Source organism: Melopsittacus undulatus, chromosome 3 (genome assembly GCF_012275295.1).
Source record: "Melopsittacus undulatus isolate bMelUnd1 chromosome 3, bMelUnd1.mat.Z, whole genome shotgun sequence".
Classification (NCBI taxonomy): domain Eukaryota; kingdom Metazoa; phylum Chordata; class Aves; order Psittaciformes; family Psittaculidae; genus Melopsittacus; species Melopsittacus undulatus.
In genome coordinates, this window is record NC_047529.1 from 92,706,366 (window position 1) to 92,720,813 (window position 14,448).

Consider the following 14,448-nt stretch of genomic DNA (forward strand, 5'->3'; position numbering starts at 1 on the left):
TAAATTTTAAAATGGTCTTTTTTTTGTTGTTGATGGAATGATTTTAAGATTTTAGAAGCATGAAGACAAAATCCTGCAAATATACAGTTCAAGGTCATTCATTTTGCAAAACTGCATATACAAAAGTTAAGGAATGCCTGTGAATTCTAAACTCAGCTTCACAGTATCCTCTCAAGGTAAGGTGATACTATTTTAAAGATCTGAGTAGGTCACTCTTCCTGTAGTGTGTGGAAAGTCTCTAACAGAATTAGGAATACACTTGAGTTTAACATTTAACTTGCCCAACTGTGAGCCCTTCCTTTTTCCTCTTCAGCCTCACACCTCCTTTACTATATACCTTCATTCTGCACACCAAATAAAATCACTGCTTTGTGAATGTGTATTCTATAAGACTGTAATTTAAAAACTTCAGACTCTTGGGATATATTTCAAGTAGGCAGAAAAAGCAAATATTCCATCAAACAAGTACATAGCAATGTAGTGAGATACTGGTAGGAAGAGGACCGTGTCATGAGGGTTACCAACAGGTATTTATATAGAATAACTCAAATTCCTCATTAGCACCTCCTTCCCCTCTGTCAGGACTGTTTTCATTGGACAGGTCTCTATTTATCTTGCTTTGTAACTCAAGAAAGCGAGCAACAAAAAAAAAAAGTCCCACCAACCCTACAAACAAACCCTAAAATATAACATTGGCGAATGATTTACTTGGCTGTACTTGGCTGTACTTGAGTAATGAATGGTTGCTAGCATGCATTAAAATCCACAGTGCTTGCTACCATGGATTTCCCAGACACTTTACAAATTCCTGGCAACATGAAGGGCAGGGGGTCAGAGTTTAGAATGGGCCTTTTTGGTTTAAGTTACTGAATTCCACTAGGACTTTCAGATGTATCTGTTCTAGGAAAAAAAAAAATAAGGCTACAGCACAAACCAGTTTTCAATAGTTTGGCCACTAGTTTGATTCAGACCAATATATACATGACATGCATTTCCTTTAGCTGCTGTTGCTATCAAGGAATAAATATAATTTGGTTAGCTATAATTTCCATGTGTAAGACACAGGGTTTATGAGGCTAGTTAAGATTTTGTTGCAAAGTCCAGACTTCTGCTTCTGAATACCTGTTGTGCCACCTAGTGGGTATTAAACTGCACTTTTAACCAAATGGAAAGATTGATTTAAAATATATTGGTGAATAATGAAGCAAATATTTATACAAATATTTCCAGCGTAATGTTGAAACAAAGCATTTTTCGGTTTTGTCTGATTATTTACCAAGGTTTTCTATTACATTAAAAAATATTCCCTTTCAATTGTATCACAGCAGTTTGCTTACAATTGTGTTAAAGAAATATAATTTATTAAAAGGGCACACACAGAGCTCTCCACCTCCCTGGTAGAGATAAATTAGTAGCACATTTCATATGCCTGTATGTTTCTATCAAATTGTCAGCATGAAGGGATATCCACAAATCTCAGAGGTTAGGAATTTCCATTCTGTAATGCAATTAAATAAAATATATACTGAATTTTTTTTTTCTAACCAACTATGCCAATTTTCATTTGGATCCAAACTAAAAGGCTTTAAAACTTTGTTACAAATGCATTATTTAAAGCATTCTTTAGAAAGAATAATAAGCAGTGTGATTGAAAACAAAACATTCTGACATAAAGTTTCTGTTATAAAATTTCCTTTTTTTATCATGCTTTACCTATTAATAAATACGTCAGTGTCCAAATATCTGTGTAGATTTCATTAGCTAATAGCTATTTATTAGCACTTTTTTTTCCTCTAGCTGAAACCTCTCAACAAGATTTCTTGTTTCGTTTCCGCTTTTCAAGTAAACCATCTGTCCATTGTGGGAGTGTTGGGTTTGCTGCAGTAGATAGCAATAATATTTCAATCACCAAAGCCAATAACAATAAATTTCCCTTAATAGGGTGTTTTCTAACATTGTTCCAGTCACTTTATTGCATCTTATGTAAAATTGCCGAACTATCCATCATCAACAAAAGCAATAGTAAGTGATCTGCATTTTTGGCACCTGCGTGCAATGCCGTAGTTACAGTAGAAGATGTAGTGATCAGCAATAGTACAATTTAGAACCTTTTAGGATTCTCTCAGGCTCAAGAGAACTTTAAATGCTTGCTATTTAGCACAGTTAAATGATGTATGTTAGAGATCTTTCATATGACCGGGCCTGACAGCAGGTGAACATGACAACTGCCCAGGAGGCTATGATAGCCCTTAGCCAGACCTTGAGGAAAACAGAAACATGATTTAATATTTTCTCTAAGTAAATAACAAAGCAGAGCTCATCTGCTTTCATCACCATTTGTCAGAAAACCTGAGATTCGTCTTGAAGTTGGCAGAAAACGTAATTACTTTCCAAAGGAAAAAAAGAAAAAACAAAACAAAAACAAGTATTATTTTGAAAAGGCAGAAAATCAAACCTGTGGTTTGAGGTTTATTTATGGTTTGTTTGGGATTTTTTTTATCTTGGGGGTTTTTTTGTACTTTTTTGGTTTGGTTTGGTTCTTTGGCTTTTTTGGGGGGGGGGGGGCGGTTGGTGTGTTTTGGGGTTTTTTTGTTTGGTTTGGGGTTGAGTTTTTTGGGTTTTTTTGGTGGTGATTTTTTTGTTGGATTTTTGGTTTGCTTTTGGTTGTTTGGTTGGTTTGGGGTGTTTGTTTTTTTTTTAGTTTGGGCTGTTTATTTTCCCTGAATGGAAAGGACTTCCAGGAAAAAAGTCTTTTCAATTTTCTGGTTTCAAGGCTTGATGGCATCTTGTCATTTCGTTTTCTTCTTGCAGACGAAATAGAGAGGAGTGTGTCAGGTGTCAGGTGAGCTTCTGTAAATCTCAGTATCCAGGCTTTCTGTCTTTGTCTGTAGTGTTTCCCAGTTTTCCCTGGTGGCATATTGAGTCAGGGAGCAGACAGTAAAAGCAAAAACTTATTTATTTTTAGAGCATAAACTATTGTTTACTTTGTTTTAATGCATTTTCATAAAAGATAGTAAAGAGGTTTGCAAATGAGGGCTGCTGTTCCCTTCAAAGGTTCTTAAAGGCTAATATTCATGTTAAATATGGATTTTAAATGCATGCAATGATTACTAAAAGTAGGAAAAGATTGCAAATACAGTAAAATTTACTTGTTTATCTAGCAGTGATAATGACCTCTTAATTTGTTCAATTTTATTTTTTTTAGAGAAGGATCCATTTTAGTAAAAGAGAAATTAACTTAGAAGGCTTGATTTTTTTTTTTTTCTGTCTGTTTTTCCGTGTCTATTGAAAGTATTCTAGCATCTATCAATATCTTGGAGGACAATGTAATTAAGTGTAAGAGTTCCCATTACTTTATTTCATGTGATCAATATTTTAACATGGTCTTTAAATACTTCGTTTGGAGGATTATCTGTGGCACTTGTGCCATGCGAAATTTTAGATCATGACTTTGATTCAGTATCATAATAAATAGCAAAGTATTAAATACTACTCTGTAAAAAAGTGTATATATAAAAAATATATATGTAAAAATATTGAAATAAAGTCTCTAAGATGGATAGCTTTTTAATCAAAGGAAAAGAATGCAACCTTCATGCATAAATAAGATAGTAAATGGCTGGTATTCTGCTGTCATCTCAATTTAATATCATATTTAAATTCAACATAGTAACCAAGCCTTCAGCCAAACCTTCCTGTCCCTAGACACCTGCAAAGTCATTGGTCAAAGTGAGTAAAACTCTCCATATTTGTAATTCTGACTACATTTCTGACAGCTGTTTCCTCCAATATCAATTAGACTGATGGGATGTAATTCTTACAGCTCTCTGAAAGAGAAACTACCCAGAATTTAAATAATTTCTTCTCTTTGTAATGCACCGTGCAGATTTAACTGTTTGAGCTAATAGTCAGTATTTATTGTAATCTGAATTAAGCAAGACCTCATTTGCTCTGGTTTCCAAGCATTTGAAAATTGTAGACACATCCAAGCTCAGGTTTTTGAATGTTTCACTTTGTTCTGTATGACCTGTTCAGACAATAACCACTAGTGCATGTGCCCGAGAAAGAAAAGTACTGTTCCTTCAGCAAGTCTGTTGCTGCTACAGGTGATATAGCTTCACTGCCCTTAGGCAATGTAACAGCTGAGATGGGTAGCTCATTTCTGAAGCATCTCCCTAAAATCAAGATTTCAAGATAGGATGATTTTGAAACTAGAAGTCATAGAGTGAATAAGTATTGGGTCACTGAAGCTAAAGAATAAGTAAATAATAAGTAGCATGGAAATACTTATTCAGTAAATGTGGTTATCTGTTAAAATCAGTGTCCTTTTAACTATGCAGGCTGGAATTTATGTTTGTTATCTGTGGCATATTTGGAAAAATTATGCAAGAGAATTATACAGTTCTTGTAACAAATTCAATCTTAAATGGAAGTCTTAAGTGCAAGGGATCAGAAATACAGATCTGAATTTTTGGACAGATGCAACATACTTGAGATTTTCTTTTCTTTTCTGTTCCCATTGGTAACACAGTATTTATTTTTATTTTTATAGCTGTGTAAATAACCAGATGTTTCCACTGAAATCACTGGCCATTAAAACACATTAGTATTCAAAGTTACATTTCCATCATAACATAAAAACCCTCAGTGGAGGGTTCATGCTACATGAAGTAAAGTTTTTGGAAGAGCAAACATTGTAAAAGCAAACACAGTGTAAGCTGTCAAGGCCTGCACTGGATGCTGCAGGTACAGCTAGGCAGTATGAGCATAAGCCTCTCAGTCCAAGTGAAGGCAACATTAGATGTTTGGCAAAAGCTAATTGGCAAAGTAAGGCATGAAAGAGTCTCTTCCCAGCTTTAAATAATAAATTTCAGTTTCAGGTGCTCCCAGCATGGCATTATTACACATCCCAGCAGAAACACTTGAGCTAGCATCCCCCTGTCTCCCCTTACTTGCAGGGCAGACAGGGAGACATATCAGGCATCTTGGTGCTGTGCATTAGGTTCTCTAAATGCTCTCCAAAGTAATGAAGACAATATACAGGATTAAAGAAACTAATTCCTAGTTTGCTCATGCTAGTCTTCACACACAACACAACTTCACAGCAGCAACACAATTAACAAATAATAAACAAATCTAATTCCTTAATCGCAAAAGCAATTTTAAAGCACTGTCATTAAATATAGTTAATTTTAGCAAGCATAAGCAAAACATCTTCATGCATGGAAGATGGACGGGCTTGGATTGAAGTGTTAGTGGGATGTTAAACTGAGCTTTATCTATATCAAGTTGATAGCTAATTAGTGATAGTCTTTCCTTATAACAAAGTTTGGAATAATGTGACAAAAGCATTTGCATATATATCCGCAGATATATGTGTGTGTATACATATCTGCATATATATACATATGCTTTCATTTGCAGCAGTATATACACATACTTTTGTCACTTTATATGTACCATATTTGCATGTATATATTCTTATGTGTATATGTACATATATATGAAAGTATAAGAGTATATCAGTTATGTGTTTGTATCTACAAACAGTCAGCAGTGGCCAGGGCATTTCATACTGTTATCAATTTCTATGGCTCTGTATTCTCATTCTAAGATGCAAAACTATTGAGCTTAATATCTTTAATCATCAGTATAGGTAAGGCATGGAAAATCTGAGGTCCTGTTCACTGATAATTACTCTTTCTGCTATCATATACACATTCATTAGGAATCCTGTATCATGCTACACTAGCTGCAAGTGATGTGAGCTGCTATATAAGAAATGTAAAACCATGAATGCTGGTGTGAATACTTGCATATTCTTTTTTTTCCAATATAAGTTTTCAAAATACTTTATTGGGGGTTTTGGGAAAAAAAAAAAGCCTCTGTGTGGTTTGAAACATAGGTATACACAACCTTGGAATAATTTCAGGAAAACTTTAAAATTCATATATATTTTTGTTTTACCAAATGCGAGGTTTAGAACAAAACTTATGTGCTAGTTTAGGACATGGCATTAAGCATTCTGAAGGCTTAGTTTCTTTACATTAGAAAACAGTTTTATATTTCACTGCATGGAGTTCTCTGCTGTCTAGGCTAATGTGGATAGAGAAGCAATGCAGGGGAAAATGGAAAATAAGGTAAGCGATTTTCTTGTCTGTGCAATCAAATGAGATGTGAAATCCTTCAATCGCAAAGGGTTGCTGGTTATGAGCTCACATATAGCCAAGCCCAGAGACTGCTATATGACTTCCCAGAAAAAACGTATCTTGGGGCCCCTTAAAGACAGCAAGAAAATAAGCTTCTCCACAAAAATTAAGGTGTGTTTGTGAATAGGAAGGTTTAAGGAAAAACAAAAATTAAGTAAACTGAAATATGAAGTATTCACAAAAGTGCCGAAATATGAAATAAGCAAAGAGAAATTAAATGGGGTGGAAATGTGTGACAGAACTGTCTAGTCTGTTTTGGTTTCTATTTACAGCAATGTGCAATGAATTAGACTATTCAAAAAATCCAGGCTCTTAAATCTGTGTTATACCCTGTTATTGAAGTTAGTGACCATTTCTGTAGCTCCTTTCTCCATCCTCTCCAGTGGGGTTTAGTGGGATATTTAGTATCTCCGTCCCTCCAGTGTGGCAGGGAGCAGAAGTACCTTGGTAAGAATGTATGTGAAAGTTTGTACAACCATTGTCTGTGCTGGGCCTACCCTTTTTCTGAATAATGCTGGGAAATGTACATTGCCTCTGTTGTTCTCTGGCCTGTACCTTTTGTAAGCTCTTACTAAGCAGAAACCAGAGCAACAAAAACAATCAAAAAACCCCACAGTGAATAGCGTAGCAGTAATCTTAGGTAAAGTAATTATATATTCTTGGGCTAAAAAACATTTCATTTGTCACTCCCTGGCTTGAAATTGTACTGTAGTGTATGGTACCAACAATTTGTAAACTCTTACCCTGGTGTACAAGCCTATAATCATGTTACCGTTTGGTTTGTTTGCCTCACTCACACTGTGCTCACTGTTTGTTTTACCAAAATATCTGTGGCTGCTTTCCTGCTTGGTGGCACATCATTCTGCCTCTGAGCTTGGCTTGCCAGGCAGGCACTGGCCAGCTGCCCTGTGGATCACGCTGTTGTTTTGTTGAACCCAGGGCACTCTCTCTTTCCTGTAGCACTTCTTACAGAGAAAGCAGAAAATGCATGGCAGTTTTGGAAAATGATGGATAATTTACCTTGCTTTGGCTTCCTGAAGGGAAGAAAATCCAGTTGCGCTGATCTGGTATGTTATGATAGTGGTGGTGTGACAGGTTTTTTCTGTGCAGATGAACATATGGGTAATACATTTTTTATTGAATTAAGCAGTGCAGTTACAGAAGCTTGTAGAAGAGCCAGAACAACAAAAGATCATCCTGTTAGCATGTCCATTTTATCAAATAGTCCAGTCAGTGTGAGCTTAGGCGTCCCTTTAATGCCTGAGGAGTTTTAAAAGCTGAGTTTCAGCTTGTAGTGTTGCAGTGGACAGCAGGTAGCTCTCAATTTCTCCTCTTCCTCAGTTACTGGACTACTAAGGTCTGTGCAGGTTTTCATTGAAGCAGTGGCTTGGAGGAGTTACTTTGAAGTCCAGGGATTAGAGAACTGAAAGGTTTGGTTCCAGCACCTGGTCAGCATCTGAAAGACTGCAGCTGAAGTATGTCTTTTCCAGGCTTCCTCATAATGAGTCTTTTGAAGCATGGCCTTTCTGAAGGGATTTATTGGTTAATTTACATTTAAACTTCATTTCAAAGTCTACAGCTAAACAGAATTCACAATCATTTTACAGACCTAACAATAGAGCAGCATTTACACATTAATTTTCCAAGATCAGTTGTGTCTTGAATGTGGTGTTTGTTTCGAACCTCCAAGGCTAACACAGAGGTTGTTTTATGGGAGGTTGTTTTATGGTTGTGTTATGCAACAAAAATGGGAAGCACTACCAAACTGTCAACAATTTTTATTTCCTAGTAATAGTGGTATTTCTATCAACACTTCTAAATTATATTGGGGTTTATTCTATGTGCTGCCCTGAAAGTTTTGTTTCCTTTGTCAGTATCTTCTGCCTGGTCCTTTCTTGTGTATTATAAGAAACCAGCCTGGTTTTTTAAGAAAAAGCAGCACAATGATGTCATCACCATATAAATTTACCTGTCAGACTTCTCAATCAATACTTAACTATGTTGGCTGTTACCTTGTCAAGGTTTTGCAAGTCTGTGGAGGGGAGGCTTTCTGGCTTTCGTCCTCTGCTCTCTGTCTTCAACATCAGTGATGGAAAGTCTGCACCCCATAATAATAATCATTTCTGGCATATATTAAGCAAATATCATTATTTCAAATCTCTCCTGCTATTCTGGTTTTGACTTCACCCCATCTGACAGCTCTGGAAAAGATGCCTGCTTCCTAAGTAAAACATTGCAAGAAGGATGGTTTCCAGCAATCATATTTGAGTTAAAGATCTTTTCCCCACTGTGAGTAACCACACTGGCCCATGAACACCTGGTAACAACTTCATCAGCACTTACGTAAGTGGTTGCTCACAGCTGAACTTTGTTTCACCCATGTATTGGAAATGGCAAGCCAAATTTGAATGCTGCTTTACTGTCTTTGCCAAAGCAATGTTCTTGTACCTTGAATTTTCATGGGCCTTCATTTTTAACTTTTGAATATGTGGAATCTCCAATTTTATAGACATGTAAATGAATGTTGTCTTTGGTCAACTTGAGGGAATGAGCTGATATGGGTGTGCCTGAGGGGGTGTGAATGAAAAACAGGTGAGAGAGCTTCCAATACAGACCTCTGCTTGCCTTTTTGCAAATTACTTTCTGCAGACATTCATTTAATTATGCAGGATAAGTCTATCTCACACAGTGCAGATTTAACTTCTTTGGCTTCTTTGAAGCAATACAGCAGGGATCAGTAAGGACATGTTGCTCTACTGTACGCTTGGTGGCCTGAAGTACACCAGCTCCAAAGTCAGAAGTATTTTACTTTGAGGAAGAAACAAAAGACATTTGTTGTGTTCCACAGCTTCTCTAATAGATGGCAAGGACATGGTGAAATTTTGTCAGAAAACATCATTTAGATTTTATTGGGAAAGGAACAATTAAAATGCAAAAAAATATTAAACATTTTAGAGCAGCAGCTTGATAAATTTTCAGAATGTCTTTTTGCTTCAAATTTCATTCTAAATTGCACATTTCTTTCACACTGGTTGATGAGAAGCTCAGCATGACCCCAGCAGATCTCCAGGGAAACCTTACATCATCCTTCCAGTACCTAAAAGGTCCTACAAGAAATCCAGAGAGGGACTTTTCACAAGGGCATGGAGTGACAGGACAAGGTGAAATGGTTTTAAACTGAAAGAGGGGAGATTTAGACATTAGGAAGAAATTCTTTACTGTGAGTGTAGTGAGACACTGGCACAGGCTGCCCAGAGAAGCTGTGGCTGCCCCATCCCTGGCAGTCTTCAAGGCCAAGTTAGATGGTACTCTGAGCGACCTAGTCTAGTGGAAGGTGTCCTTGCCCATGGCAGGGGGTTGGGACTAGATGATCCTTAAGGTCCCTTCCAACCCAAACCATTCTATGATTCTATGATATGAACCTTGCAAAGAAATGAAAATTTGGAATGACAAAGTTCAGTTTCAGCCTACTTTGATTTTAAGAAAATCAGTTACCCATGTCAGTTTGCAGTTCATGAATGTCTTACCGTTGCCTTTTTCCAAAATTTTTCGAGTTGCTCCAAATTTTCAGTCTTTTAATGAGGACCAGAGTTAAATTTAACTGTGTGATTTCCCACAGCAATATTTGTTGTTGTAATTATCATGTTATTATTTTTGCATCCTGTGATTAACAAATTAAAAGTGGATTGAATTAGATTAAAATAAGGCAGCATCATTGTAACCTTGTCTTCCTATTAATAAAGGGAAAAATTAATATTTCATTTATGCTAAATATCAAAATATTTGTATTAGCTATTGTGCATGAGCTAAGAGTATGTCAAAGAAACTTCACTATTCAAGATCGTGTTGTGCTTCACTGGTTGCTAGCAAAACCAAGTATAGGTCAAGGGAATACTGAATTTAGAAATTAATTAAAGAATCAAAACCTTCTGTTTTGGGTAAATATTTTGTGTAACACCAGTGCATTGTGGTGTTCATTATTGCCTCATACCATAACATATTGACTCTGGAAGGATTCATATTTGGAAAACATTTCTCTTTGACAGTATATTTTGTTCAATATTTATGGTTGGTGATGGATTTTTTCATTAGTATTCTTGTTTCTTGATGCTATAATTGATTTATTGCAATGAATCTAGTCAGCTGACCACAAAGTTAATGAAATAAGGGAAATGCAAATTCCTATTCTGAGCATGTCTTAATTTTAATAATACTTGGGGAAAAAAATTATGAAGCTTAATTATGAATCCCTTTCATGTTTTTTCCTCTTTTCCTAGTGTGTATAATGATTGCTTTGACATACATCTGTCAAGTATTTTTTTCCAACTCTAGAGAGCATATTTTCAAAGGAAATTTTAGCATGTGTTGCCCCAAAGACATTTTGAAGTCATTAGATGTACAAAATCCAAGTATAAAAATGTGCATGAGAAATTAATATTGGCATGTGCCAAAAGTACTAATGAGAACTTTTAGTACCTTTATCAGGTAGATGGAAATGAAAAGATCTCTGCAGCCTCACAGGTTAGGGTAGCTTGACACAGTGAAACAATGCTGGCTTGTATATTTAAAGAAAGAACAATATTTTTGTTTGTCATTAGCAGCAGTTGGAGGCAGCAGAGGCTGGGGCAGTGTTTTGCTAGTGCCAGGGTAGCACTGGGGACCAGTACTGATTCAAACTTGAGAGGATATGTGGCTGCATATGTCTGGCATTTAGTTTATAAAAGCTCCAGAATAGTAAGCTGTTGAGATGTAGAGTTCAGGGAAGATCTGTCAGGGAGTGTTTTAATTAAAAGGTAGAGTTAGGGAGCATTTTAATACTACTGTGGGTTCATATTCTCCTAGGATTTTGGTTCTTCTGTGATTGAAAGTTTTTAAGGAAATTTTATGTGATTACTACAAAGGGCTCACACGAACCACAGCCGTAAGCTGAGTACTGTCATGTACACATTTGACTTGGAATGTGTCACGAATAGCATGGCTTTTAAAGACATCTTTCAAAGTGGTAAAGGTACTTTATGTATGAGTGTGAGGACAGTTATCTATTTACTTTCTTCACCTGTTCACTTAATTTTTGTTTGTTTTTTTCCCTGCTGCAGACTATGTCAGAGAGCCACAATGATCATGCAAAATAACAGTTCGGCTTTGCCCCTATTTTCAAATGTAAGCTCCTTCTGGAAGAGAGATTCATATGGACCAGGACTTCTTGATGAAGCAGCATCACTCATTGGCAGCTATGATTTCCCTCAGACCACAGAGAGTTTTCCCCTCTCCACTGTGGAAGCAGCAAACGTGTCCCTAAATGCCACAAGCAAAGACCCTCTGGGTGGACATGCAGTCTGGCAAGTAGTTTTGATTGCTTTCCTCACTGGGATCCTTGCACTGGTGACCATCATAGGAAACATCCTAGTGATTGTTGCATTTAAAGTTAACAAACAACTGAAAACAGTAAACAACTACTTCTTATTGAGTCTTGCCTGTGCAGATCTCATCATCGGTGTTATTTCCATGAATCTTTTCACCACATACATCATCATGGACCACTGGGCTTTGGGAAACTTGGCCTGTGATCTTTGGCTCTCTATTGACTATGTTGCCTGCAATGCCTCTGTCATGAATCTTCTTGTCATCAGTTTTGACAGGTATTTTTCCATCACTAGGCCACTTACATACAGAGCCAAACGAACAACCAAAAGGGCTGGGATAATGATTGGTTTAGCATGGATCGTCTCTTTTGTTCTTTGGGCCCCTGCCATCTTGTTCTGGCAGTATTTTGTTGGGGAGAGGACTGTGCCTCCTGATGAGTGTTTCATCCAGTTTCTAAGTGAACCTGTCATCACTTTTGGCACTGCCATAGCTGCCTTTTACTTGCCAGTCACCATTATGAGTATTTTATATTGGAGGATCTACAAGGAGACTGAGAAACGCACCAAAGAGTTAGCAGGGCTACAGGCTTCAGGCAGTGAAGCGGAGGCAGCACGCTTCGTACACCAGACAGGCAGCTCCCGCAGCTGCAGCAGCTATGAGCTGCAACGACAGAGCATGAAACGCTCCACACGAAGGAAATACGGACGCTGCCACTTCTGGCTGACAATGAAAAGCTGGGAACCCAACACAGATCAGGGGGATCAAGATCACAGCAGCAGTGACAGCTGGAACAACAATGATGCTGCTGCTTCCCTTGAAAATTCAGCTTCCTCTGACGAAGAAGACATCACTGCAGAGACCAGAGCCATCTATTCAATTGTGCTGAAGCTTCCTGGTCACAGTGCCATCCTCAATTCTACAAAACTCCCCTCCTCAGAAGATTTGCATGAGTCAGGGGATGAACTGCAGAAATCCGACACTGAATCAAAGGAAAAGAAACCTAAAAAATTGCACCCTCCCAAAAGTGTTCAGGATGGTGGGAATTTCCAGAAGAGCTTTTCTAAGCTTCCAATTCAGCCAGGGTCAGTTGAGACAACCACAGCTTCTGATGGCATCTCATCAGTGACCAAGACATCTGCAGCCCTGCCCTTGTCCTTCAAGGAAGCAACCTTGGCAAAAAAGTTCGCCTTGAAGACCAGAAGTCAAATCACAAAGCGAAAACGAATGTCACTTATCAAAGAAAAGAAAGCGGCACAAACACTTAGTGCCATTTTGTTTGCCTTCATCATTACCTGGACCCCATATAACATCATGGTTCTGGTGAACACATTTTGCAGCTGTATCCCCAAAACTGTCTGGAACCTGGGGTACTGGCTTTGCTACATCAATAGTACAGTGAACCCCATGTGCTATGCACTGTGTAACAAAACATTCAGAAACACTTTCAAGATGCTACTGCTGTGCCAGTGTGACAAACGGAAACGACGCAAACAGCAGTATCAGCAGAGGCAGTCCGTCATTTTTCATAAGCGGATCCCCAGGGAGGCTTCATAGAATAGTATTTTTTAAGCAATTGAAAAAAATAATGAAATGGGAATGGGATGGGACAGGATGGGATAGGATGGGACAGGATGGCATGGGACAGGATGAAATGGGACGGGATTAAAAGGGAAGGGATGGGATGGGCTACGATGAGTTGGGGTGTGAGGGTGGTTCCAGGGTGCTTATTTAAACATTTAAGCATCAAGATGTGAAAGCAGCTGCCAGGCTTACGTATCCTTTTAATAAATACATTTTAATATAAAAATCAAGTATGCATTGAGCAAAACCTAACAAACTTCAATGTTTTTACTAAGGAATGAAAGACTTAATAAAGTTTTCCTACAAATTTGCAAGAAGCTGTATAGCATTATAAACCCAGTACTGATCTGCCCAGCTTTTTGATTATAGTCAACTCTGGGATCTCAGGTAAGCACATCTAGCTAGCCCAACTCTTCTGTTCCCAAGGAATCCAACAACTTACAGTTCCAGTCACATACAGATGTAGCAAGCTAGAGAAACAGGATTATGTAATTATTTGAGACACTGTATAGGTTGCAAAATTGCTTCTTGTTGTCCAGGTAGTTTCCTGTCTACTTCTCTTCTGGTGTATTGTTAATTGTACCCACTGATTCCTGATTGCCGAGTATCTATGTGTGCAGTTCATGTTATATATATGTGTGTGAGTGTGTTTGTATGTATAGCATACATTCACACCTCTAAAATACACACATACCAGGAAAGAGGTAATCTATTGGTTTAGGTTTTACAGGGTCCCCTATCACAATTACATGTGAGTGAAATAAAAAAACAAACAAACCCCCCAGAAAGTCATATTATAAATATATATATATCATTTGCCAATTGAAATTCAAATTTATCTTTGAAACCAAAGCATGGTGTCCACATTTCAAATGGAGAGAAACGAACCCTGTGAACCTAATGGTCTACAGAGTTTCATAATGGGACACATGCCCAGTAAAACCTTAATCCTGAGCCCAGTATCTCTCCCCAAAGTGATCACACCTCTTCAGAAGATACAACGGTGAAAGGAATTGAAGGCTACATTCAGGGCAGAATATGAAGTTATCTTTGCAGGGTGTAGGATGGTGGGAGCCCACATCTGGGTTGCACAGTGCTAGTGCTCAAAGGGACTCGCTCAGGAACCAGGCGGGTGCAGCCAGCAGCAGAAGCACTGTTTTCTGGTTAGGTGGCTTTGTTGCTGTCAGAGCATGCACGGATGCTGAAACACCTTGTCCTGATTTGCACCGTGTGGATGCACCACTGTTTTCAGAGCCAGCTGAGATCCAGTGCACAGCACCTGTATGGCTTCCAG

General features: G+C 37.9%; 1 protein-coding gene across 1 annotated transcript in view; it reads left to right on the forward strand.

The window, feature by feature from the left end:
- Positions 1–13,280, forward strand: part of CHRM3 (cholinergic receptor muscarinic 3) — a 130,650-nt gene extending 117,370 nt beyond the window's left edge. Inside the window, exon 2 of the mRNA XM_005146005.2 lies at positions 11,306–13,280. Within this exon, the coding sequence (XP_005146062.1) occupies positions 11,306–13,127 (1,822 nt within the window). The 3' untranslated portion in view covers positions 13,128–13,280. The remainder of the gene's footprint in view (positions 1–11,305) is intronic.
- The last annotated feature ends 1,168 nt before the right edge of the window (positions 13,281–14,448 follow it).